The sequence below is a fragment of the Falco rusticolus genome, chromosome Z (assembly GCF_015220075.1).
Source record: "Falco rusticolus isolate bFalRus1 chromosome Z, bFalRus1.pri, whole genome shotgun sequence".
In the NCBI taxonomy this organism is placed as follows: Eukaryota; Metazoa; Chordata; class Aves; order Falconiformes; family Falconidae; genus Falco; species Falco rusticolus.
In genome coordinates, this window is record NC_051210.1 from 1,549,440 (window position 1) to 1,575,479 (window position 26,040).

The 26,040-nt window shown below is 38.2% G+C and overlaps 1 protein-coding gene across 4 annotated transcripts in view; it reads left to right on the forward strand.

Annotated features, from left to right (window-relative positions):
• The first annotated feature begins 1,193 nt into the window (after positions 1-1,193).
• The window catches only part of ATG10 (autophagy related 10), a 105,985-nt gene continuing 81,138 nt past the window's right edge, over positions 1,194-26,040 (forward strand). For 2 of the 4 annotated variants that reach the window (XM_037372803.1, XM_037372804.1), the window contains exons 1-3: positions 1,195-1,318; positions 3,216-3,341; positions 8,148-8,267. In XM_037372803.1, the coding sequence (XP_037228700.1) occupies positions 3,216-3,341; positions 8,148-8,267 (246 nt within the window). In that variant the 5' untranslated portion in view covers positions 1,195-1,318. Of the gene's footprint in view, positions 1,319-1,691; positions 1,812-3,215; positions 3,342-8,147; positions 8,268-26,040 lie in introns of those variants that run through there. The other 2 variants (XM_037372801.1, XM_037372802.1) reach the window with 2 other exon arrangements.

Consider the following 26,040-nt stretch of genomic DNA (forward strand, 5'->3'; position numbering starts at 1 on the left):
CACCCGATGCTGAAAGCTACAGACTTGGGTGGAACATTTCATTGTTCACAGAGAGTGGTGAAAACCATCTGTAAATACAAATCATGGCACATATTTGAAGAATGCAGCTGCTAACAGCCAAAATACAGAAAATGGAATTTTAAGAACAAAGAGAAATTATTTATCTCAGGAATATTCCAGCAAAAAGTTTTGGCCCCTGTGAGCTCTCCACACCCAGCAAATCACAAGCAAATTAGGAACTGCACAGTTGGAAAACGTCACATTACAACCAGCTAGAGCAAAGCACCATTTGCATATGGAGGTTCCCACTGAGGAGTATGGTCTCCAAAAGCTGATGGGATAGCTCTTGTTTACTCTTAACGCAACAATCATAAACCTCTTTAAAATAATGGTTTACAGCTGAACAGGTAAAGCCAACATTTTACATTCCACTTAAGTCTACTGAAATGCAGTGTGCTCTGCAGATACTACGGTTTGGATAGCTTAGTCATGCCAGACAAGACTTTACCACTGAGAAATATAGGGTTTAACAGACTTGTAAATTTGAAAATAATTCTTCTAACATTTGCGTAGCAAAGCAGCCTCTGTGCACCTACCACATTCTCAGTTCTAAGAGCAATTGCAAAGGCAACACAGCTGGGTCACAAAATGAGCACTGGGCATACGCTGGGCATCTCCTGGGAACAGCTCCGGGCCACGCTGTGGGGGACGACCTGCATTTGTCCTCATTTTCATCCAGACAACCGTATAACTGACCACTTCGGATTACTCTTCTACTGACCCCCATGTTGTGTTACAAGACAGTGCTTAGGTGACCAGCCATTTCAACTTCATGTTACCCCCTCCTCACCTTCGACAGGGAAAAGTAGTAACGTTACATATCTACATGGTAGGGGAAGAAGGGCAATTAAGTTGGCAAAACCGATTAGAAACATTGAGATAAAAACTGGCACTGCCGAACTCCTGGAAGACGGCCAGCCTGAACTACCGTTATCTCGGTCTAATATTTTTTGGGGGCGGTAGGTGGAGGCGGGCAGCAGTCCTGGGCGAACGGAGGGCCCTTCCAGAGGCTTGCTGGAAACGCCCACGCCCGACCGACTCATACATCGCCTCACACAGCGGCTACGCAAGGCCAGCGGCCGGCGGGGGCAGCCGATCCACACCCGGCGCCGCCCGCCACAGCTTCCCGCCCCGCGCGGCTGCGAAGGGCGCCTCCCGCTGCCCCGGCCCGCGGCAATGCGCATGCGCTGTGGGCGAGTGTGCGGCCCGGAGCTGGAGGGAGAAGGAGGAGGAGGAGGAGGAGGAGGAGGGCGGCACGGTACGTGGAGGGCGGTGCGGTGGGGCTGCTCGCTCCCACTTTCCCCTGCACCCTTCTGTCCTCGGAGCTGCGTCCCCGTTTCCCTCCGTTCGCGGCTTGCGCCGGGCCTCGCCGCGCCTCGCCTCAGGCGGGACGGGGGCGCCCGCGCCTCCGCCCGGGCCCCGCCGCTGCCTTACCCCCGCGCACGGTGCTGCCGGTGGGCGCCACCTGCCTGCCCCGGTCGGCGGGACCCGGCGGGGGACGTGAGGGGGCGAGGGCCAGGGGCACCCGCCCGGCGGGGCGGGAGGGGCTCGGCAGGCACGGAGGAGGCGGCCTGGCCTTGCGGCCGCCCGTGGCGAGTGGGACAGTCGGTTCGGGTCTGCTCGCCGCTCTTCGGGGTAGTTTACAGAAAGGAAGAAAGGGAGGTGCGCTGCACAGGTGCCCGCAGCCTGGTATCCCTTCACAGCCGCTCACTTCCTAAAGCACGTAACTCTCCTGAAAACGTGTGTGAGAGATACGCACTCATTACGTGCCCGTGCCGCAGTTTTGCAGTCTGTCGTCTGGACTGGGGAATTTGAGAATCACAGAAACATTTATAGTGTCGGTTTTCCACGTTTCCTCTTTTTTGACATGCTGATAGCACAAACAGTAACTGGGGCTTGGGTTAACTGCCATTGAAAATAATTTATGTTCAAGTGCTAGATAATTTATGTCATGGGCAGGCAGGATGATGTTGTGATGCAGGGCCGGATCCTGAAAAATAACAAACATTGTATGAGGTGCTGTGCCCTTTGTATTTCTTGTTAGGAAAAGGTGTGCTCTAGGTGTAATAGTTACTGAATATTTGTGGTGCTGCAGTGATGCCTGATGTCTATGAACATATTGAAACAGCTACATCGAAAATGATACATCTTTTTTGAAAGGGGTAAAAAACTAAAAACTGGCCAGATTTTCTGAGAGAATCTTTCTGTTAAGACCCTGGGAGGACAACATTTGAGGGGCAGGGAAGGTGATCATTTGAAGCGGGCTATAACCCCCTGAAGCCATGTTGGCCTGCTGGCATGAGAAGGAACAGTTGCATTAGCTGGACTCTGGCCATCGTGAAGGCTCTGAGGCCACAAACACTACAGTTGTTAAGCTCCTGTGAGCCATTCAGTTTCCCCAACAGAAAGATGCTAGGCCCATGGAAGTAGCCCACAGGTGGATTCAGGTTTCTGGTCGCCAGTTGAACCATACTGCTAAGGAAGCATATGTCAAAACTACAGTACTGTGTGTCCAGTTGTGGGCTCCCCAGTACAAAAAAGACAATGCCATACTGGAGCAAGTCCAGTGATGGGCCACAAAGATGATTATGTGTGTCTGACATGTGAGTTGAGGCTGAGAGAGCTGGGATTTTTCAGCCTGGAGAAAAGACAGGTCAGTGGGATCTTATAAATGTATATAAATACATGATAGGAGGGAGTAAAGAAGATGGAGCCAGACGTTTTTTAGTACTATGCAGGAAAAGCACAAGAGGCAATGAGCACAAATGATACATTAATTATTTTCATTTAAACAGAAGAAAAATTATGTATGGCTATGGTAATTGAACACTGGAACAGGTTCCCTACAGAGGTTGTGGTGTCTCCATCCTTGGAGATAACCAAAAGCCAACTGCAGATGATCCTGAGCAACCTGCTCTGGTTGACCCTACTTGAACAGAGGGATTGGACTAGACAAATCTCCAGAGGTTCCTTCCAACCTCGCCAATCTATGATTCTCTAATGTACTTGTAGAAATGTGTCTTTGTTTTACCTAAAGAAACTGGTTTGTTTTTTTCCCCAGTGCTTTGTTGTTTTACTATTCAGTTGCTGTAAAGCAGTGAAAGTTTTTAGTGTTCATTTTATCTGTCATTAGTAATACTTGGTTTGCTCTGCAGATGTCCTGTAGCATGGCTGGTGAAGAGGACTTTGTTTTGGAAGAAAAAAGATTCAAGCAGTACTGTGAAGAATTTATTAAACGTTCACAGCAAATAGGAGATGGTTGGGAGTGGAGAACTACCAAGGTAAAATAATCATAGTGGTACTTTTTAGGTACCGTTGCTGGCATTTTCTGACATTTTTGAGCTGTTGAGAACACCACAAGCTGAAACATCCTTCAGGGGAGTTTACAACATGTGAAATAAATGGCATTTTACACAGCTGGTCCAAAACCAAAATAGTGCATAGGTGGTTTATATGAGGATTTAGGCCAGTACATGTATTGAACAGGGTTTGTGAATTCAGAAACTGCTGGGATAGTCTAGTGCCGCTTATGTAACAGAGGTGTAGGATTACCTGAGGTGATTTCGATCTTGATCAGAAAATGTCTCTTAAGGCATTATGCAGTCTTCATTTTCAGAATTTCCAATGATGGGAAAACAGTCTCAGCTCTTGACAAGACTTTTGAATGGTTGGCTATGCTTAAAATTAAACTATTTAAAAAAACCCAAAACACTGTTACTTCTAAATTTAACTGCCCAGCTTAATCTTCCAGCCATTGGTAGTTACACCTTGTCTGCTAAGGTGAGGAGCCGCCTTTTATTAGAATTCTCCCTGTTTTGGGACTTCAGTTTCAGACCTTAACCTTGTCATTGTAAAAGCAAAACATGTTGAGCTCCCTGACTGTTAGATGTTTTCTAGTATTTTAATCATCCTTGTGGATCTCCTTTGAATACTGTCCAGTATATGAAAATCCTTTCTCAGCTGTGAGCAGAACTAGACAATGAATGTGCTATCACTGTGAAATTCAAACCTTCCTACTCTGGGCAAGTGCTTGTGGTTATATATCGAAGGATAACTTTAAACCTTTAAGCTAAAACAGTACATAGTCTTTGTTCTAGATGTGTGACTTCATGTTTTGTATTAAAATACATGTTAGTTGCATACAGCAACCTGATCAATCTGTCTGTATTAATCATCAGTCCTTATTATTTGCTGCTTCCCCGTAATTTTCAAACCTCACCAACAATAATTACATATTGTTTCTAGGTCATTAATCAAAATTTTAAATAGCGTGGGGCCAAGACTAGTCCCACAGGACACCATTAGAATCATTTCTTTTATGATCATTCTCTATTTTTTAAGTTACACTTGAAATCTATGAATTAATAATTTTTTCATTTGTTAGTGTATGTCAGATTAGTGTGGGATTATTTTAGTTTTTTAATTTCTGCTGATGGAATCAATAGTTGAGCATATATTGTTACAACTTTTATGCTTATCAACCAAACACGTATTTTTAAGTTACCTGACAAAGTCTATTTTTCTTAAAAAATAACTACATTTATTGAATATATTTCTACCCAGTATATAAAAATAGATAGATTTATGCTGGCTTTGTCCAAAGTTCAGTTGAACTTCCACAGTGCTCGAAGACTTAAATAAGATCAGCATTTCTTACATACTGATTTAAAAATATCTAATGATAGCCATTTCATGCTAGTGTCCAGCTTAACCACTGCTGTACTAAAACCTTTGTAATAGTTATGGGTTATGGCTACGTGATTTGTGTTTGTTCTGTAATAGCAGAAAGATTTTGAATACTTGCTTTTTCTACTTTGTATGCTTCTGTTATTTTCCATCTATTAGTAAATTCACACTGTTTTAGGATTTCATTTTGCCACGCTTTTTTTGATGGGTGAGCAATATAGGTTTTCGTAGGTTTATTTGCTTCTCTGACCAGTTTTCTGTATTGGATGGTTTGGAATACTCATTATTATCTGTGTATTACTTCTTTGTGCTGTAGAAAATTTACTGCTATAGCTTCCCTGGCTTCCCCTGCTGCCACTTTAATTAGTGGTTTCCCATGCTTTCATGAATTTTGGGGAGAAAAACCATGCTTGTACCATTTTGAAATGCAGGAAGTCTCAGGGTAAATGTATGCCATCATTTCTAGATAAGTCATTGTCCATTAGCATTTGTAACCCTTTCATCACTGATGAAACAGAATTGCAGTAAGAAGCAGGATTTTGGCTTAGATGCATTCTGTTTAGAAGTCTTTAAAAGACTGCAAATATTAGCCAAGTGTTACAATGCACCCTTTCTTACAGGCAACCATTTGAAACTTTAGATTTCAGTCCAAGGTTATATTTGTGCGGATTTATTCAACAAAGAAAGATGCTTTAAGCCTCTATTGGGAATTTAATACGTGGGTCAAAGTTTGAACTTACTGTGAAATAGGAAGCTTTGCTGGAAATAGCAGAATGAGGTAGATTTTTGTTCTCACGTATAAAAAAAATGTAAGAATCTTTTTTTTTTTTTAATTGGTGACTCCATGATTTCAGTGTGTGATAAAAACCTGACTATTGAGACCATCCTTTTATAGTGTGTAGTCTGGGAAGGAAGCTTTTTGTTAACAAGATGTCTCATTGTCTTTTTGTGGTTTTTTGTTGTTTTTTTTTTTTTTTTACCAACATATGTGTTGTGGGTAATTTTGCTGATGTAATGCACTTGGATCTCATTCCTCATTCCATACTCACGTGAATACACCCATTGATAGCAATAAGACCACACAAGTAAACCAGTAGAACTGTGTTCTTGTGTTCCCATGTTTTCTGTAGAGATTAAATTTAGATGATGAAATACTCATTGTTTTGGTGGAGCTGGATCTTGTGGCATAAGTTCACATGGGCAAAGCAGAACACTGTTATTTACAACTGTGAGTGAAATGTTCTAAACTATGTTATTTTTATAAACTGTGTTGGTGGGTTTTTTTTCCCCAAGAAGAAAGCGGTAAAAAATCCAAGAGCACCTCTGCTGTCGGACCTGATGGAGCTAAACTTGGGTGCTGTGTTCAGGGATGGATAGCTAAATCAGGGTGTGAAGGCTGTCCCGTGTTTGTTTTCTGCTTTATGTATTTCATATCTAGTTAGGTTAATCTAAGTAATCATATCAAAGGCTTTATTAGTTCACTTTTGTTTATGATGCTCACAAGACAGCTGGAATAGAAATGGACTCCCTTTCCACATTTAATGAGATCAAAGTCCTTGTTAAAGTATCGATTTATTTACAGGGGTGGAAGTGTACAAGATACGTGACACTACAGGGAGTGCAACAGGAAGGGTGCTTCTCTTTCTTGCTACCTCTCCTCTAGCCTTTGACATACAGCTCTCAAATGCAGAGACTGCTAACTTCATGTTTGTGTCTATCCATAGATATTTTTTCATGGCACTCAAATACTACAGAATTTAAAGGCAATGGAGCTTGGCTCTTTTATGCTGACAGGACGAACTGGTTCGGGGAGGTGAACGTTACATCCAGCCCTTCTCTGGCAAAGCTCATTGTGCCTGGGGGCGTTTACCTCTGTGGGTGGCGGTAGTACTTCGCTGCTTGTAGGGAGGTAAATACCTATGCAGGTCGCTTTGCTCTTGCTGACACTCCCTTGAAGCTGCAGGAGAGACTTGAGAGTGAGAAAAGTGGCTTTGGTATCACCACGTTAAGCTTAATTTTTTTGTCACTGTTGCATAATTCTTCACTGCACAGGTTGCAGTTGATACTGCAGCTAGAACATCCAGCACAGTTTGGCGTATTCATGCTTTTGATGAGATTTAGTGAGAAAATAAGGCATGTGGTAGGAGAAGTTATGAGCAAGGTAATTGCTCATAGTATGATTCATGCTTGAAAATTCATGGACAAAAATACATGTAGCGACCATTACTGTTTTTTATGTGTGAAACTCATAAGAACAAAGCAAACAAGTAGCCCATAGTGATTTTGGAGGTACATATATTCTATACTGTCCTTGAAAAGAGAGAACTAGTGTGTCAGAATAAAACCTATGTTGATTGAAAGGTCAGAATACATGAGATAAACTGTCAGCAATGACAGATTAACCGGAGTTGAATTATAGTTAAATTTGCAGCCTTGTCAAGCAGCTTAGTGCTACAGTAATGAATTTTATATAGAGACTGTTTTGAATAGAATCCTTTTTCATCAGATGTTCCACATGTGCTTTCTATGTTTCTCTAAAATAAAACATAATGAAACAGCTAATAAACCCCTGATTTATTTGTTTCCTTTGAGAAATAAGTTCTTAACGTGCAACTACTGATCTTTGTGTTGTGCATACTCTTTTCTCCCTTTCAGAGTGTATGTTCTTCCAGTGATCAGTTATTAAACTTTTTTTCTCTTCTAATTAAAAAAAAATAATGTTTATGTATGTGTGTGGATAGTCAGGTCAGCAAGGGGGAAAAGCTCCTAAAACCTTCTCCTGCCACTCTGAAATTGCACAAGGGTCTTTTACAACAGTAGACCATGCGGCCTGGGAAGCAGAATGATAAAAAGGGAACTGGAAGAAGGTACAGCTTTCTCTTACCTTTGGCCCTCAGAGGTGATTAAGAGAAGGGAACAAACTGTGACTGCACACATAAGTTCTGAAGTGTCTTGTTTGAGTTTTTTTGTTTTTTTTGAGGACTTTGATGGGAGCGAACTGAGCAAAAATAAACCAATCTAGCAAGAATTGGGAAGTTTATACTGGGGTGAATTCATTGCTTGAAATAGGTAAAAAATGTTAATAGCTGTTCCTCTCTTCATGACCTTAGTGAGCTGTCTTCCAGTTCTCTGGCACTCATCCTGATCTCCAGGTAGCAGTTGTCTTATTCAATTAGTAGCTATATTAAATTTTATTTTTACTGTTCAGGTGTTTGACTTCCTTTAACACCAAGAACTAGTGCAAAATACCTGTGAGAAGATACTGAGAAGCAATGCAGTCATTGGTGCCTATAAAAAGACTTGGAGCTTATGCCTAAATAGCATGCTCTGTTTATTTTCTAGAACAGTGATGGCATTTAGCATTTTGGTTACAGAAAATATTTTTTGTTTTCTGAACACAGGACCTTGGTGATGGTTATCTTAGTAAAACACACTACCAAGTAAGAAACAGAAACATCCCACCAGATCTCAAGGAGAAAAACAATGATAACTGTGAACAAATGTTATGTACACATGTTGAAGTAAGTACACATTTTAGACTTTTGTGTTTATAAAATAAATAATTTTCAGAATTTTGAAAAAATACTATACTATTAAATTATGTCCCTCCAGAAGGATTACAGAACTTAAGTTAGCAGTGGCTGTTAATTATTCTTCCTACAGTTGTACTTGTTCAGTTTCATAGCTATATTGGTGATGAAAACTGGGAGGAAATGCAAAGGCTCCAGCATTTTTTATATATGTATTTTCCTCACTGAAGGATAATGTTTGTTTGCATGTTGATTCACTAACATTAAGGAAACTTGCCTTTTCTGGACAAAGAGTAAGCATCAAGGTTTAATTATTTTAGAGATAAATATTAAAACACAGAAAACTTCTTGAGGATAATATTATTTTGAAGTGATATTTACTGAGTAAGTTACGTTCAAGAGTTTTATACTGGGTGTATGCTTTTTTACTGTGAAACTAACTTAAAATACTGAGCATTTTTTTGAAACTGGTGGTAGGAAATAAAATAGATTTTGTATTCTTGAAGGAGAATAAACTTTCTTCCAGAAAATGAAAACCATTCATTAAACTCAGGGTGAGCTTATCTGAATAATTATTTGCTTGTTTGATTCTGTGTTAAGACTTCCAGTTTACTGACTAATCAAGATATAAACAGTAGAAATTCACTCCCTTGTTATGTTGTTATCGTAAATACAAAAAGAAAGCTTAGATTATAATTGACTGAAAACAGTGTGTTCTATATATTATAAACTGTTGAGTAGATGGCTATGGAATATTTTTCAGTTACCTTGTTCTGCATCAATTCCTTTTCCTTTTTCATCAGCACACTGTTGGTTTTTTTTCTCCCACAGAGACTCCGATATGGGGTCTGAAATGAGTATTCTTTTGGCCTAGTTTCGAAGGAAATGGCATTTAAAACAATCATGCTGTCATGTTAGTCTGTAATTTAGTTATTTCTACTGATTTTTTCAGTTCACTGCAGGCTTCAGCTGTATTTTAAAGAGGGGTAGATACCAAAAAGTATTTGTTTCTTAAAAATTTTGTGAAAGCAGTTGGCTGGCTAGATGAGCATTACTTTTACTAGTAGGTAGAAGAATGATCTTTATGTTCTATTTGGCTAGGCAGTGCGTGTACAGAACTGGACTGAAGCAGCACCTTAGTCACTCAGAGTGCCATGATGGACACCTAGGGTTCACATAACATAAGTAAGCTGGAAACAAGACATGGTTCTGTTACCAGTATGGCAACTTTATTCAAACTACTAACAAAAAAAAAAGAAAAAAGAGAGCGAGAGAAAATTTTACAACTTCATTGCTGATAACACCAGCTTTGATATGAATTGAAATCCATATAATCTTTAGAATCTTTTGCTTGCATATGTTTGATAAGTACCAATTATAAGTATAGTACGTAAGTTATCTGAAGGGTAGCTGAAGCATTTAAAGTGTTCCTTTAATTTAAATTCTAATGCTTCTTAAAATTAAGGCTAATATCAATGCTTCAGAAGTTGTTACTTAATTGTCACTGCAGCAGTGTTTGTATGCTTTTGTCCTGACTTGTAAGAACAGATTTTTATTTACATTCAGAACGGTTTTTGACGATTGACTTTATTTTAGTAATGAATCGAATCTTCATTACAGAGCATATTGTAAAGGAACATCTTGTAAAAAGCTGTTGAGTCCTTCTGGAAAGAAGTATCAGCTATAGACAAAAGTACCACAACACAAAAAGGGCTTCAGAGCCTGTAACATACTGAAACAGAGTCTTTAATATACTCAAACGTAATCATAAACAGTCTTTCATAGACTGAAATACGATTCCGGGCCAAACTGTGGTTTATCAAGATAGTAATATTAGTAAGTACCAACTAGTAAGTACCTACTGAAATACTGTGAAAGATTTCCATGTTTTGAATCATAGAAATGTCTAGGTTAGAAGGGACCTTGATCGCTAGCTGGTTCTCTTTGAGAAGGCCTTTGTTCATGTGTAGTGAAAGTAAAGGTAAGAGTGAAGCAAGCAAAAGGTCTTAGAAAATTTTCTAGGTTATGAGACCTGAGGGTGTGCATAAGGAAAAAAAAAGCTTCCTCTCCAAAATACTCACTGCCTAATAGAAATTATGTCAAATTTATATTCGTCATTGGACTGAAGGGTAACCAGGCTGTTAAACTTATTTAATCTAGAAAGTGGGAGAAGCACACCAATAGGTTGGAAAATGAATTTTTCTATGGATACATAAAGTAGGACTATATATTTAACACTAGAAGAAAGATGGAAATGGTGACTGCAGAGGGGGATAAATTTGCTCAGGCAAAGCAGTGTATGTATAAGATGCATTTTTTTTTTCTGCAGATGTTGCATGTGAGAGTCTTGTTGCATTGTTCTAATGCTCTGTTACTTAAATAGGTTTTGTTTTTGTAAAAATACACATTACACCCATAAATCACATGGGTGTTAATGGAGTTACTGCATCTCTTTCAATTAGTTATTGAAATCCATTCTGATGCATAGAGTTCAGCAAAAGTTGTGGTTTTGGTAGAACTTTGAAAGATTTCCACTGGTTATATGCATTCAAGGTTTAGCATTTTTTTTCCTTTAGAAAATCTCTCTCTCTCTCTATTTGAAGACTAATGGAGCTCTAGACAAGAATTTTAATTTATTTTGGAAAAAAAATTGGCCATTGTCTGATACTTGCATATTTCACAATTTTCAGTTCCAGAATTGCTGTTATAATTAGATTTTTCTATATTGTATCTCTACTATTTGTGTCGTATTAGAGAGATTTCCATCTTTCAGTAGTCTGATCATCTTCTTCAAGGCGTGATAGGACATATGACACAATTTTACATAAGATAACTAACTAGGAACAGAAAGAAAGGGAAAATAAGGAAAGTAAGGTCCCAGTGGTCAATATCCATTGTTAGTAACAGACAGTGTTGACAAAAAGAAAAGGGAAAAAATGTACTGTAGTATATGATGAGGTACAAGAAGCCACAAGATTTTCTTCTCCTATTCCTGTGAATCCAATTCAGAGATAACAAATAGAAAGTTAGTTTTGGTAGGCAAGCTGAAAATTATGAAGAAAATTAGAAGACAGATTTTTGAAGCTGGGTGGAAATACAGGAAAGTTATCCATCGTGAGGCTTTAACTCCTATTTAAGTAGTTGAACCAAAGACACATCAGGGGAGGGGTGATGTTGAATAAATCAGTGAGTATATTGTAGCGAAGAGTAGAATTAGGATGTTGAAACTGCAAAGAAGCAATATTATTACTGTTCTGTTCATTTTTAATCTGTGAAGGGATACTGAAGTCTAACAATACATATAATGTTAGGGAAAATAGAATACCTGAAGTAACTTTATTCAAATAGAAAATAAGTTATCACAGTATCAAAAATGTACTAATCTTATGGGTTCTCCAGGGAACCTGATCAAATTATTTATTGTTTATTTTGGCTCATTGGTCTTATAGATAGTTAAGGTTTCCAACTTGCCATCTCATTGTCTGGTATCTAAATACCTGAAGCCTTTCTGGTGAAGGAGCGATGAATAACTATGTATTCTGGTCTTTTCTACAGAGCAGTCTGTATTACGTGGTGTGCTTGCTTCCATTTATACAAGTTGTATTTTCATCTGAATACCAAGAATAAAATTGTGTGTGGGTTTCTTTCCGCTTATTTTAGATATCTGCAATATAGAGCTTGTCACTTAAATCTTTGTTTCAGCCTGAAGAGGTAAGAAAGCATGTTGAGGTATAAGTCAGTCAAACTATTTTAGGTGTCTCCTCTAGGAGGAAGGTGAGTCTAAAAGTGTCTGATTTTCTTCACTGATAATCAAGAGAAACTAGGTGGTTAACCTGGATATCTGCATTTTGTCATCTGAATCTCATACAACAAAATATGGATCTGAGCAATTTTTGCTGGTGATTTCTCTGAGACCAAGATTTCACTGTGACAGCAAAGCTTGTACTTTGTAGAGGACTGTATTTTGTAAAGCAGCAACTCAGGAGGAAAAAAAAGGGATTTAAGGATAAACTGTTTGAGCAACTGACACTGACTTAAGCTTGATTGAAGTCTTTACATTGAGACTGGCCTGCTTGTGTAGTGAAATGCTATGGCCTTTGTGATACTGGGGGTTGTCAGACTGGGCAGTTACAGTTAGTGCATGTAATGGATCTGCATGTGGTAGTATGCCAGAGTCCTTTTTTGGGGGTGATATAGCGGTGTGAGTTGCTGCATTCTAGCTCCTGTTGGAACTTCTTACTTGCACAGAGGTTCCTGTATTGCAGGTATTGTGAGATAGTAAGGATTAGCTGATTGGCAGTAGGTTGCTGTAATGGGAGGCAGCCTGCTCTGTAGGACCAGCAGGAATACGGCAGAAGCTAAGAACAGGTTTGGGAGCCATTGTGCTGTACTGCACCAAGTTGGCATGTTATCTTGTATGAAGCAGGTTTTCCCTTTTCTGGAACTGAAGGGTTCTGTCATATGCATAATAGTTAATTGATGGTTCCTTCAGCGCATTGGCAAGCCTGCAGAGTTCAGACTGTCTCCTTGTTATCCTTTTGCATGTCAGTGAACCTTTGATATCTGCTAGTTTGCAGACGCACTCTTGCTAGTTCCTGAGCTGTCCCAGGCAGTATAGGAATTACCTTATGAACTCATACGAGGACTGTATAGGGTATTGGGAGCTGTGAGAAGCTCACAGTTGTAAGTGGGTACAGTATAAGTGCCATCAGTTGGGTTTTACTCTTTGTATTGAAATGACCCAGCTTAGATGAAGGTAGATGTAAAAAAGCATTTATGTCCACGTAGATGCACTGACAGTATAAAGAAAGGTATCTGGAGACAGGTATGCTGATATGATAATATCTACTTAGAGCAGTTTAAGAAAGTTTCTCTCTTTATACTTGGCAGTAACTGAGTTGTCAAACTGTTTATCTAAGCAGGTGCCTGGGGATCCTGTTTTATGCAGACCCTGTCTTTCCCTTTGCCATCTTACTAGAAAAGAATTGAAAATGTTCCTCTGGAATGTCATTCCGTGGTTTATGTTGGTTTAGTGTAATCAAGATGTTTGTTTTAATGTCCAGATTGGTAAACAGAAACTACTAATGATGTTGTGACTAGCCATAAACAAACTTTTGACTGAGTTTGTGAAGGATACCCTTCTAGCCAGTGAGATCAGATTTGGTCCCTAGGATGTGAGCTGAAGAGTTTATAAATCTTTTAAGAGTATCTTCCAATAAAATAAAATCATCATGAGATGCAGAGCAAGGAACTGATACAAACACATGGTGCCATTTGAAAATTTTTAAGTTGCAGTCTTGTTCTGGTTAAATTTTTATTGAATCAATTGTTGCCTTTCTGTGCTGACTTTATGCCAAATGAGTGTCACTTATACTTTTCCGTAGACAGCATAAATCTTGTGTAACCACCATACTGTTGTTCTGGCTAATTCAACAACAGTTTTCAGCGTATATTCTTTCTTGATCCAAATCAAATCTGTCCTGCCAAGAGATATGTCAGGGTCTGTATCAATGAACGTGGAATTGTTTCTTCTTTTGTGTAACTTATATGTGGAAATATCTTTCAACTATTTTGTTATTGACAGTCTTATACTACTTAAATTTATAAGAGAGATTCATATAAGTTGTTCATCACAAGCTCTTCATTGAAACGAGATGCAAAGGTGACCAGCTGTGGGGAGTATTAAGTTTGATGAACTTAACCTGGGCTTGGTTTTGAGGGGTGCTGTGGCACTGGAATCTTGACTGTGTGAGGTAGTAGCTTCTGCTTCCAGTGAAACTGGAATCTTACCCTTCTATATTTGTGGGTTTTTTTCCCTTTTCAGTCATCCTATTTTGTTCCACTTCAAGTAAGTCACAGTGAAGAGAATAGTTTTTCCTGCCTGTGCTTAGAATGCTACAAAAAAAAGAGTATTTCACTCACTTTAATATAAGCCAGGTCGCCAACTGCACTGAAAGGATGCCTTTCATTCTAGACTTTAGTATTTACCATCATCCTGCTTCAGCTTTTGTTAAGTGCTATGTAGACACATTTTAAGCAAAGACAGAACAATTACATACATTATTATGTGAATTGTTGATAATGTGAAAATATGGTACAAAATTCAAAATGAAGATAGTCCTCTTGGCTCAAAGAGCTTATGTTCTAAAAGAGTAAAATAGGAAAATCTGGATTCACTTTATGCATTCTTTTTGTTTGGTATTCAGATAGCTCAAGGGAAGTAATAACTTGGAGTAATAATTCCTGCGTGTGGTTTGTCTCAGCTCTTCTGGGTATTGCAGAAGTGAGTCAGCGTGGAACCATTTCTGAAGCTAGAGCCATTGCTACTTGTTGAAGGAGTGGGCAGGTTGGAAATGTTGGTTTGTTAATACCTGATGAGCTTCACAAACATGTTAAGTTACGTATTTACGTTTACATGGAATCCACCTTTACTGGCAGATGTTCATTAGTGTTGGTGAAGATCTGCCTGATGGAGGACATGGGAAAGAGTCTGACATCTATCTTAAACTTCATGATACAATGTGATTTGCTGTTTAGCTGTGCTGTTCAGTTTATAACTAGAAAATTACATTCTTAGTAATTATTAATCACTTTTTCTCTAAACAAATCCAGTGTTTTTAGAATTAAGAACAACTCTTTTGGTGCAAACCTAAATAAGATGAATTCAGTGTAAACATTTGCATAACCACCATATTTGTTGGATGGTTGAAACATGTGAAGTAGAAACCCAGCAACAGTACTTAAGGAGAAAAATGTAAATACATTTAATGGAATCTAGCACTCATTGCAGAAAATAATGAAAAGACCTTAGTAAAAAGGGAGAAAATAAACTATTACCTACTCACCTAAAACATCAGTTTGTAATGAGTGATCCAAGCTTAAGAGCAGTGCAGTCGCTAAGAACAGGTGAGTTTACCCCTAATCCCTGTTGCTCTGAGAAGGGAAGTAAATCATGCTGCCATCTGTGTTCAACCCAGAATTTTTCCCTTGAAAAACTGATGTGGGAAGCTTTGGTAGCTTTGATGAGAAGGAAATACTCTTAATTTCAGTTTGTTTTGGATCTGCTTGGACCCTTTTCATCATGCTTGGCTTCCTATTCCAATTCGTTTAGGTCTCCAGGGAGTGAGCTCTTCCTTTGGTGCTGCTGCCCATAGTGCTGTTAGTCAGCCTTCGCTGGGCAACAGTACATGCTAATGCCCCATAATTCTATGTTAGCCAGGCCAGTATTTGGCCCCATCTTCCAAATTCCTTCGTGCTTCATTGTCTAGCATATATACCAGCAACCTTTTCAAATACCAGAAAGGAAACCCAAATTGTTGATGGAAACCTGTAAAAAAATAAATGAAGAAACCACGTATTCTAAAGGAGATCTAGTGTGTTGCAAAATACAGTAATGCTGCTTGTGATTTTGCATAAAAATGTATTAATCTGAAAATGGAATTAGCCTTTATTGAACCACACAAAAAAATTATGGTGTGGATTTTATTAACTGTTTTGTACATGAAAAAGCTTGGCAAAAGAGTGACATTGTTTAGAAATACCAAGGCGGGAAGAAACTTCAACGTTACACCCCTTTCTTGAGCTGGAGAAACCTCAGTAGAGTGCTGTAGTGACAAGTAATTTGAATTCTAGATATGTCTTGCTTCTGGGTTCCTTCACTGATGGGATGTCTTAGTCTTCATGGAAGAGGCTAAATGCTGCTTATGTCAAGTTCTGGAGACATGGGAAGTTTTTGTCTCCCATGCACGGACCTTTGTAGATAATTTTTTGTGTCACTTTGGTGTCCTGGCAAATCTTGTTAGCAGGAGTTACATTTAGTTTTCAACAGCTTTGATGACATGCTGTTGGCTTGACTGTCATTGTGGGTTCTGGGACTTTGATCTGAATTACCTATTTTGTATATTCTTTGATTGCTGTTCTGTTTTACACAGTAAGATATACCTAATAAGTTTTCACAAACAGTAGAAATTGTATCAAAGCAAATATATATATATATATAATTATGAAGCTTTTGGGAGAACTGAAGAAGCCATATGACCTCCAAAGGTGATTTATTTTTAGTTTAGATGTTAGCATACAGTGTTTTGAACTTTTTGTCCACTTGTCTTAGTATTCAGTGTTATTGCTTAATATTAGCAAATAAATGCTACATTAAACACAGGAAAAGATGCTCTAATTCAGATTTAGTAACTGAATATGACAGTTTAGTTAGAGTTACCATAGTTGAAGGCATGGTGTAATCCCAGCAGAATGTCTTCCTTCTGCAATAAATAAATTCTCATTTCCTATGGAGCACACATAGAGACTGGTATAGGTATAGATATAGCTATACATATAGCTATAGATACAGCGCACACAGAGCACACATGGTAAGTGAAGATGGTTTTCCCAGAATCTGATCTTTGAGAGACCATTAATGCCACTGACAAAATTATTTATAAGCTCCCTCATTTGGCCTGGTGATGATATATTATAGGTATTAAAAAGAAGTATTTTTATTTTATTTCTATTTAATGCATTTATTCATGACATCTAGAAAGTTGTTTTGAAAAATGTGTGATTTTAGTGCATCTAGAAAAAAAAATCCAGACTGAAGTCTTTAAACTTTTGTAATTTTTCAATTTAAAATACAATTAAATAATTTGTAAGTAAGATTTAATTTCATAAATGTACAGTCTTTCTTTTCATGTATACCTTTATTATAAAATAAAATTCTTTTTTACAATCTCATTTTTTTAATTTTTAAAAATAATGACAGGGTGGACTTCAACAGCAGTTGTCTTTGCCCTGTAAGTTATGCTGACTGATTTACATTAAAGCTGTAATTGCATATATAACAGAAGTGTCAGTGGTATGTAGGCCACGCATTCAGATACTTATGTTCCTGGGCTGTGTGCTTCCCCTCTCAGCTTGCTAGGGTAGTGTATTTTTTTTTACAAGTCTTCGTGAATTTTGCATCGAATGTTTTGATAGCCACATGCTTCCCATGCCCTGATCCAGAGATTCCAACTTTTACAGTTTCATCAGTGGAAAGACTTGTGAGAAATTAAAATCTGCTTTTCTGTTTTCAATTTAAAAATATACTATATTAGTCTTAGTAAGAAAAACTGTTATAAAAATAGGCACTTGTTTGTAGATTTACTAATTTTTAAAAGGAACATTCACAATAACAGTGGGGTTTGTTATGCTGTATTGTGTTGTGTGTCCGTTCCCCTCCGCCCTTTTCTTTTTCCCTCCAAAAAAGATTCAAATTGAGTGGAAGAGTTACTGAAGTGATGGACATATCAACAGTACTTACGGTGGCACATACAGCCACACTGTGGCATCATTATTATATTTTTTAACATATTACAACTAGTGCATGTTGTAACGTAGTATCATTTTGGCATTTCCTAAGCATTGCTGTTCTTGGGGATAATGGAAATGAAGTTTTGAGGGAGCATATCAGTAGGATACAGTGACTCTTCATCACCTATGAGCAAGCAGATACCGAACACTTCCCCAGTTAAACCTCCAAAACTAGATTGTTCAGGAGTTGAAAGAGGCTGTACACTACAGTGTTTTTACTCAGTACAACTCATAAGTGGGGTGGGCATATGGTTAAAAACTTCTATGTTTATGGAATGCATAAAAGACCCACATGCACTACTGTTGAATTTTACTATCATAGTTGGCTTTATCTCTAAATTGTGAGCATTCTGTACTAAGAGTATACACTTCAGGGTTCAGTAGAACACAATATGTATTGGTGGTAGTTCAGAATTGATTAAGCACTGAGATACGCAAAAAGATTATGCTCCAAGCATGTACATTGAAACTAACAGTGATGTTAAATATAATAGAAAGATTAAAATAGAAAGATTGCATTCCTAAAAACAATTACTTGTGTATGTTTGGAACATTCTGGCCTTAAGAAAGTAAAGGGGAGGTGTTTTTGAGCAACAGAAATACTTCTGAAATGAAATGCTACAGAATTATATTTTGGTTTGGCCATTGTAGGGTATGGAGATATGAGAGAGCTGCCCGAATCATGAGTGACATTTTGGAAGCCTGGATTTTACAGTGTACTTCTGTTTTATGCCCGTACATACGTCATAAATTAGTGATGGTGGCAAACAGGGAAGGACAGAGTGAAGGAGAAGGAGCCTTGCTCCCAGCAGTCTGGGTGGCATTGCTGCCCCAGCACATTGGGTGGTATATGCTGTGCCAGGTGTAGATTAGTTTGCTCTCTCCCAGAGCGGCAAGGGAGTCCTGAGGGAGATTGCAACAACCCTAATCATAATTTCAGCATTTGGCTGCTCCAGGGGCAGTCTAATGATGTGCTGCCCTAACTCTGGGCAGAGTATTGTCTTTTTGTCCAGACTGTATTTTTCAAATGTTTATGGCATTAGCTCACAAACAAGAAACATGACACTATAGTATTTGTCAATACTGCTTTACCACAAAGGAAACAAAATCACAATCCAGTCAGTTGTTAGCATTTTCCTTTTTATGGTGAACCTCAAAATACTTTGTGTTGCCAGTCTCACATATATGCCTGCCTTTGTTTCTTTGAAATTAAATTGTACTGGTACAGTATTCTGTGCTCTAATTTTCTGGAGACAATGCTCATCTGTATTGGAGAAATACTTTTATTTTGGCCAAGTGCCTGTATTTTCTAGCAGTGTTACATGATTCATCTTTCAGTGTGTTTGAATTGTTTGCCTGCAACACACAGGTCATGTTGACTTGGAGTGAATATTGCGGATTTAGAGCCTTAGAGTGAGCAGTGGCTTCCTGAGAACCAGGCAAAATGGCCAAACTTCCACATGTCCGTGCTTTGCAGAAAATTCATTGTTACTGTCCTTTTAGCTGTGAGGTCTGACTGTGAGTTTTGTTTCCTCCCCAACACCATCTCACCATCATTGTCTCTGAACTGTTCACATGGGTCACTCTCAAGATCATAAAACAATCCTTTTCTCCCCTTTGTTACAAGGAACAGTTATAATTTCCTACTCTGGAAAAAAATGCAGTCTCATACTTTTTTTCTGCATGATAAATCTTTCTATGCTGCAAATCTTGTTAGCCTTATTAATTAAAAAGCAGCCACTGCTGCTTTTATGTGAATACTGTAAAGGTAGCAATTTAGCTTTCTTCCTAAGGTCAGAATGCGGTGTTCACTGAGGACATTACATAGTTGTACTGTACAATCTGTGTGTGATTTTGAGGTCTAATCCTTCCTAGAGATAACTAAAGAGCATTGAAGTTGATGGAGATTTAGGAACTTCTGCTGCAGGAAAATACATTCTAGAGATACAAAATACTTTGTTGTCAGGAATAACTGATGGGGGCGTATCGGCAAACACACAGTGAGGAGACACTGCTTTCTTACCTTTTAGGAGTCGAGTCTTGGTATACCTTTTTTAAAAATGTAGCTATGAAAATAAGACTTTTTTTTGATACTCAACTGGTATTCAACATGATACTGCCAAAGCAGAGTGTTAAAATTTGGTACGAATGTTATTATGAACACCCCAATTTGAAAGTTATTTTTCTGGTTTACAGCAGAAATTAACTTGGTTCTCTGAATTTGTATGAGATAGGTGTATTCCTGAATGACTAAGACAATATATCTTTAGTACATAGCAAGTATTTTTTACTTGAATTCAGATTATTAATGTTGTGCAATCTTTCTGCTCTGGTTTGCCAGGGGCTAGTTCAGGCATCGCTTAGACATGCTTATTGATAATTTAGATGGGGCACTCAGTTCTACTGTATAGAAGATACTGAAAGTACATACTAAGCAAAGGGAACATTGTTTAAATGTTCATAGATGTTTAGGGACAAGAAAATACACTGCTTAGCATAAATGGATGTCTGTAATTGGGAGTATTTTGCTGCATGCATAGCTTTTGCATGATCTGTGGTGGTAGCAATGGAAATTAAGTAATTTGAATTGACTCAAACATCTTTTACCATTTTGCTCTGAATTTTGAAGGAAGATGTAATGTCATGCTGAAGAAGATTTAAGTTTGCTTCTGAAAAAGATAAAGTGTAAAAAAACCTTGGGATCATGAGATAGACATTTCTCTGGGATAAATGATTAAGATACGGAAAGGCAGACGTCTCTGGTACAGAAGAGAAAGCTGCGGCTTGTAAGAGGTGGAAGACTTGTGCTGTAGATAACAGGTCATACTTTATAATGTAGGCTTTGTGTCTATTTAATGATTTTTGTAATATGATCATTATATTTATTTCCATCTATATTTTGTATTTTTCCCTATTTGATAGCTTGCCAATATAATTTCTTTCCCAGACAGCTGAACCTAGCTTGCAGACTGACAGGGCACAGAAAAAAACACCTTCAAAGGAAAGCACATTAAAAAGCTTAGAAATCACCAGGAAGCGTTAACGGCTCTGTTGGCTGTTACACAATGGGATGCAGGAATTGCAGTAATGTTCTTCTTCCATCTGGTGCCTGCAAACTTGGTGTTTTCAGAGGCTTTCATTGCTGTAGCAAACTGTTCACTTATTCATTCATGTGTAGTTGCCCATTATTCTTTGGAAAAGACTTGGGTTGAAATAGGCTCTGTTCTTTGTTACAGAAGTGCTCAGTGTCAAACGTATTACAAGAAGATGTCAGTCCAAATGCAAATATGATCAAATTTCAGAGCATCTCGGCATGTTGTATATATTTGGAATGTACTGTGAAGGTGTAGTCCTGGGAGTGAGGATCTTGACTGACAATACTCAAAGGAAAATCATTCAAAATCTGTGCCAAAATGTCTGTCTAAGACTGAAATTTCAATTTCTGTTTTAAATTTCCTGGCTTATGTTAGCTAACATCCCAGCCTTAAATGTCTTACTTTTCTTAGGATCTCTGTAGTTATTTTGTTTGTTACATCTGGACTGTTAATTTTCAGGACTGTGAGATAGCTACTGACTGGAAGTTGTCACTTTGAGAGGGAAGAACGGTTTTGTGAAGTAACGGATGGGGAAGAGGTGGGCCTGACACGTTTCACTCCCAGTAGCAAAAGGAATGTGCTTATATTTCCTTATATTGGTTGGCAACTGGGGCGATACTGGGGTTGCAGCTTGTCACTTTACTGCAGAACAAGGACCATCTTAGATCCTCATGAGGAATATTTGGAGGAAAGACAAGCCCCAGTCTGCTGACAGGGTTAGTATTTACAGCTTTCATAGGAAAAGCTTCAGAGCTCTGTTAGGAGGAGAGCGAGTGAAGATGAAGACAGGACACTTACTTCTTATTGCCAGACCAGGAGATAAAGCAGTTAGTTTGTAATTTCAAAGCACAAACCAGTTAAAAATGTCCATCTCTTGGTCCTCCCTAAATATCTGGAATAACCATGTTCTTATGGCAAGAGACACTGATGGTGTGTTCACAGTAAGACAAGCTTGTTGGGTTAGCCATCACCTATTGCACATTCTGTTCCTTCAGAATATAAATTAATCTCTTCTGTCCCATAGTGGTAAGCAGGTAAATTAACTTTATTGTTTTCCTGAAAGTATTACAGGAACTCCTAGTATTCTGCCCGTTTAGTTAAATGTCATATAATAATATGCATTTATGCAAATCTTGTCTAGCTTTCAGAAAGTGTGAACAGCAAGGGGGTTCATTTTGGCATATGGGAACTTCTAGGTGCTTTACTGTATAACTGTCTTTTTCACCTTTTTCTTGAAGAATTTGGTGTTCTCTGTATTCATGTAACTATGATAATTGATGGTGGAATTTGTCTCTGTGTTGTATACCTACGTGCTACAGGTGCAGTGACTGAAATACTAACCACCAGTTACTGGACTGAGGAACCTGTGTGAAGAAGGAGCAGTTTATAGCAGCTAGAACATCACTGATGTTCAGCTACTATTGATATCTTACTTATGGAAGTAAAAAAAATCAGTATTTCATGGAAAGGAAGAAGCTCAATTAAGCAAAACACTTCTGGTATTACAGCTAATGAGAGAAGTTTGAAGAAATGAGCTGTAGTTGGTAGGATGGCGGTACTGCAGAAAAAAAAATGGGAAGGTGTAAATGATGTCCAGACACATAGAACTGCAATGCATGCAGTAAATGTGCTTATAAAAGTTTCTTTAAAATTGTACTGTGTTTTCTCCCTACACAGTTTTAAAATGTTCACATCCTGGCCACTTTTTACAATCTGTTACTATAACAGGCTGAAAACATACACATTTCTATTTCAAACAAGATCTCAAAATAAGTAAATATGAAACTTTGTATGAAGTGTGGTTTATGCTAAGGTCTTCCCTAAAGCCTTTCATTGTTAAGGACATTTAGGATAAAAGCATAGCTCCTATAGGCAGTAATATGGGAAAGCCAGTGATTGTGAGTAACCATTTTTTGACTGACTGACTTCATAAATGATCTTAAAGAGCTTATACTGTCTGTCTGTCACTCCACCACAATGTACTTTTGAAGTTGTTTGCCAAGATCAGTCACATCTGGCAGAAGTTGCTCATATTCTGAAAATGCTAAGTTCCTGACATGTTTTGAAATACCAGTCAGTAAAATGGGGAAGAAAGGCACTGGTAATAACTCAAATGACTGATTTCTACTCAGGGATGTAGAAGAGAGGAGGGAAGGATGGGAGGCCGTAGTGAGATGCGGAGATTTAGCCTGTGTCTACATTAGTGTGAGTGTTAAGAGAAGTAGTATAGTTTCGGAGCAAAGCCCCCAGCTGTCCCTGCTTACCATGAGTTGGTTAGTTTCGTGAACATGAACTGGAATACTTTTGGAGGAAACTAAACTAGTTGTACTGTATGAGCACCAACTTGTAATGGAGGTATGAGGGTCCAAACCAATGACTGATTGTAGGTACAGGTTTGACCCACATGTAGTTGGTCTTTCATTTCAGAGAATTGGGCTAAGTCCAGGCTGCAGCAAAATCTTGGAGCTGGATACAGTGTAGGTTTTGTGATCTCCACACCAACTATTGATGCCCTTGATCTATTCCTGTAGTGCTGTATTACTTGCTGATGTAGCCCTAAGCACCTTAGTGTACCGTCACTTGTGCCTAGTAAAGTAGTCCTCCTAAAATAAGGACCTCCTGTGTGGTCAGTGAAGAGCAGTATGTGCTTTTGAGTATCTGTAAATAAAGATCTTGTCTGCTTGAGTTTAGGAAGCAGTTATGCAGAGATGATCTGCTTCTGGAGACATTCAAAGCCCATTATTTCTTCACCAGCTAAGTTAAGCCCTGAATCTGAATTAATGAATCTGAATTAAGTGTCTAGCTTAAGCAAACTGTTCCACCTGTGTTAGTTCTTTGGCTTATGAAAGTTTTGTTTTCCCTCCTTTATGCAGCGCTTAGGCACATCTACACATTGGAGATGTTAGCAGATAATATTTATCATGTTAGAAGCAAGGTGTGTCAGAAGAATCAGTTAAACTTGACTAAAGATCATCCCATTTTTGGTATCTGGACCATCCTTTGGCTATCTTTAGTGGAAGCTTCTGAGTACATGATGCTTTGGAAAATTGGGCCACATAAATAGAAACCTGCTAATCTAAATGGAAATTTCTAGTTTTGAGGGTTTTGTCCAAGATTCAGCAGCTAAGGCATGGTTAATTGTCTGGAGTAGTTACTTGGTTTTCACTTGGGTTTGCAGAAATCAACACAAGAACAACAGAAAGCTACCTATATGAAATTCTAAATCCCAGGTAGGATGCATGGAATGCATTTAAGTACCTCCTTTGCAGGATCCTTGTGCTTCAGCAGTGTCACAGCATATGTTTTAGTGTACGTTTAATGTATGTTTAACCAGTCCAGTGATTTAAGATGTAGAATTGCAGTTAAAAGAACAATTACAGAGAGTATGCAATCAAAATTTTGATCCTATGGTCTGGTATTAGCTAGAATTATTTAGCTTTCAAAAATAAATATTACAACTACAGCCATTTAAATACAAATTAAATGGTAGAAACTCTCATGAGTTTCTAATTTTTAAAATTTTTTATTTGCTGTCTGTTGTTAGATGCTTATTTTCATGTTCTCCAGGTTTTTTTTCCCACATTTTGAAAGGGTGGAAACATACTTGCCATTTAACATCAAAGACATAGTTTTTGTGTAAACTGTAACTGCATGAATTTGAATTCTAAGAAAAATGTTAAACATTGGAAAGATGAGAATGTGAAAGGTTTTCTGTTCCAAGATTTAGCAAGGTATAATACTCTCCTTTGGATTGTATTAGAAAAACTGTTTTGATCTGATTTTCTGTGATGTGAGTTTCTGTCTCTGCCCTTGCCTCAACTCAGAAATTCTTCCATCAGTGGAGTGATGTTAACCACATATGAGCAAGGTAGAGGTTTTTAAAGATAATTAAGCTCCTGTAAGTTTTATGGAATTAAATGGCTGAGTGGAGGACAGAGACCATAAAAGTTCTCTGCCTGAGGGAAAACTTGCAGCATGTGCTGATGACTTTACTGTGTCCCAGAGAATCCGCATGAGAAAAACCTTATAAATGTCCCAGCTGAAGGAAAAGCCTTGTCCTTCTTTGGACCTAAACTCAGTTGACCACAAGATGCAAAGCTGAAGGAAACCAAAATCAATCAGACAAAACATTTCAAAAGAATTCAAGGTAATTCTGGGTGTACAATATTTAACAAGCAACTTGGATGAACTATTTCAAAATATTTTGTCATGTGGATTTGATGCAATATGAAAAAATAAACATAAGTTGATTGTAGAACTATGCTCACATAAATTAAAGATTGTTTTTGTGCTGTGAGATTTTTCCCCCCTCTTTCCTCAAGTGCCTATGCTTTGGGATGCCAGAGAGTGCATTTGACTAACTGTGAGTAAAGTCTCTCAATGGGCAGCCTTGTAGCCTGTGAGAATATGCTGGGTATATGGATATTGAAACATTGCATTCCTTGGTGAAGCCCAGCGTACCTTTTTTGATGTAACATCTGTCCCTGTGAATGGAAGTATTGAATGCTTCTGAATAGTAAAACTGTGCTGAACCTTTCTGATAGCATTTTTGATCCCACATTATATAGATATTCAGGTCTTGCTAAGTCTGTCCTAAATTTCTGGACACGTACAATCCTATCCAAATTTGCTCTGTGTGTATGTGTGCGTACTAAAGTAAATGCATAATCTATACAGCAGGCGCAATGACTCCACCAAGCTTTATTACCCAGTTCTTCATATATACAAAAATTCTTAACACTTCCAAGGAAAACACTGGACTTACTGTGCAGGCACTCTGTAGTGCTAGGCATCTTTCATATTTATGGGAGATGGCCATCTTTGAAGGCAAGATGTAATGGAAATACTCTTTTTCAATTCACTGTGAGGAGTACTTACTTTCCTTGTCTTTTTGCGTAGTTGAAGGTTTCTTTTCTGGTTGATTTCGTAATTTTATAACTGTAGTATTGCATGGGCATTGGTTGCTGTAGCAGATTTCAGAGCAAGGATATATTAAAATTCTATCCAGCTGTGTCTGATTCTGCTTTACAGGTAACAGTGTTATTAGCCAGACATGCAAAGCTCTTTAATATCCAAGTTTTTGAATCAAAGTGAATCATACCTTACTGATGAAGTAAAGGTATTTCTAAACTGTTTTCAAACAGTGGAGCTAGTCTAAGCTTCCTTTATCTAGAGCTTCTTGCGTACCCAGAATAGTCTAGCCATCAGTAATCTAGGCAAGGTATTTTTGCCACTGCTAATCAGATTTGTTGTATTAGACTTTTATCTACTGCTCCATGTAGTTCTCCAGGTTTTCCACCTCTTCTACTAACTTTGCTTAC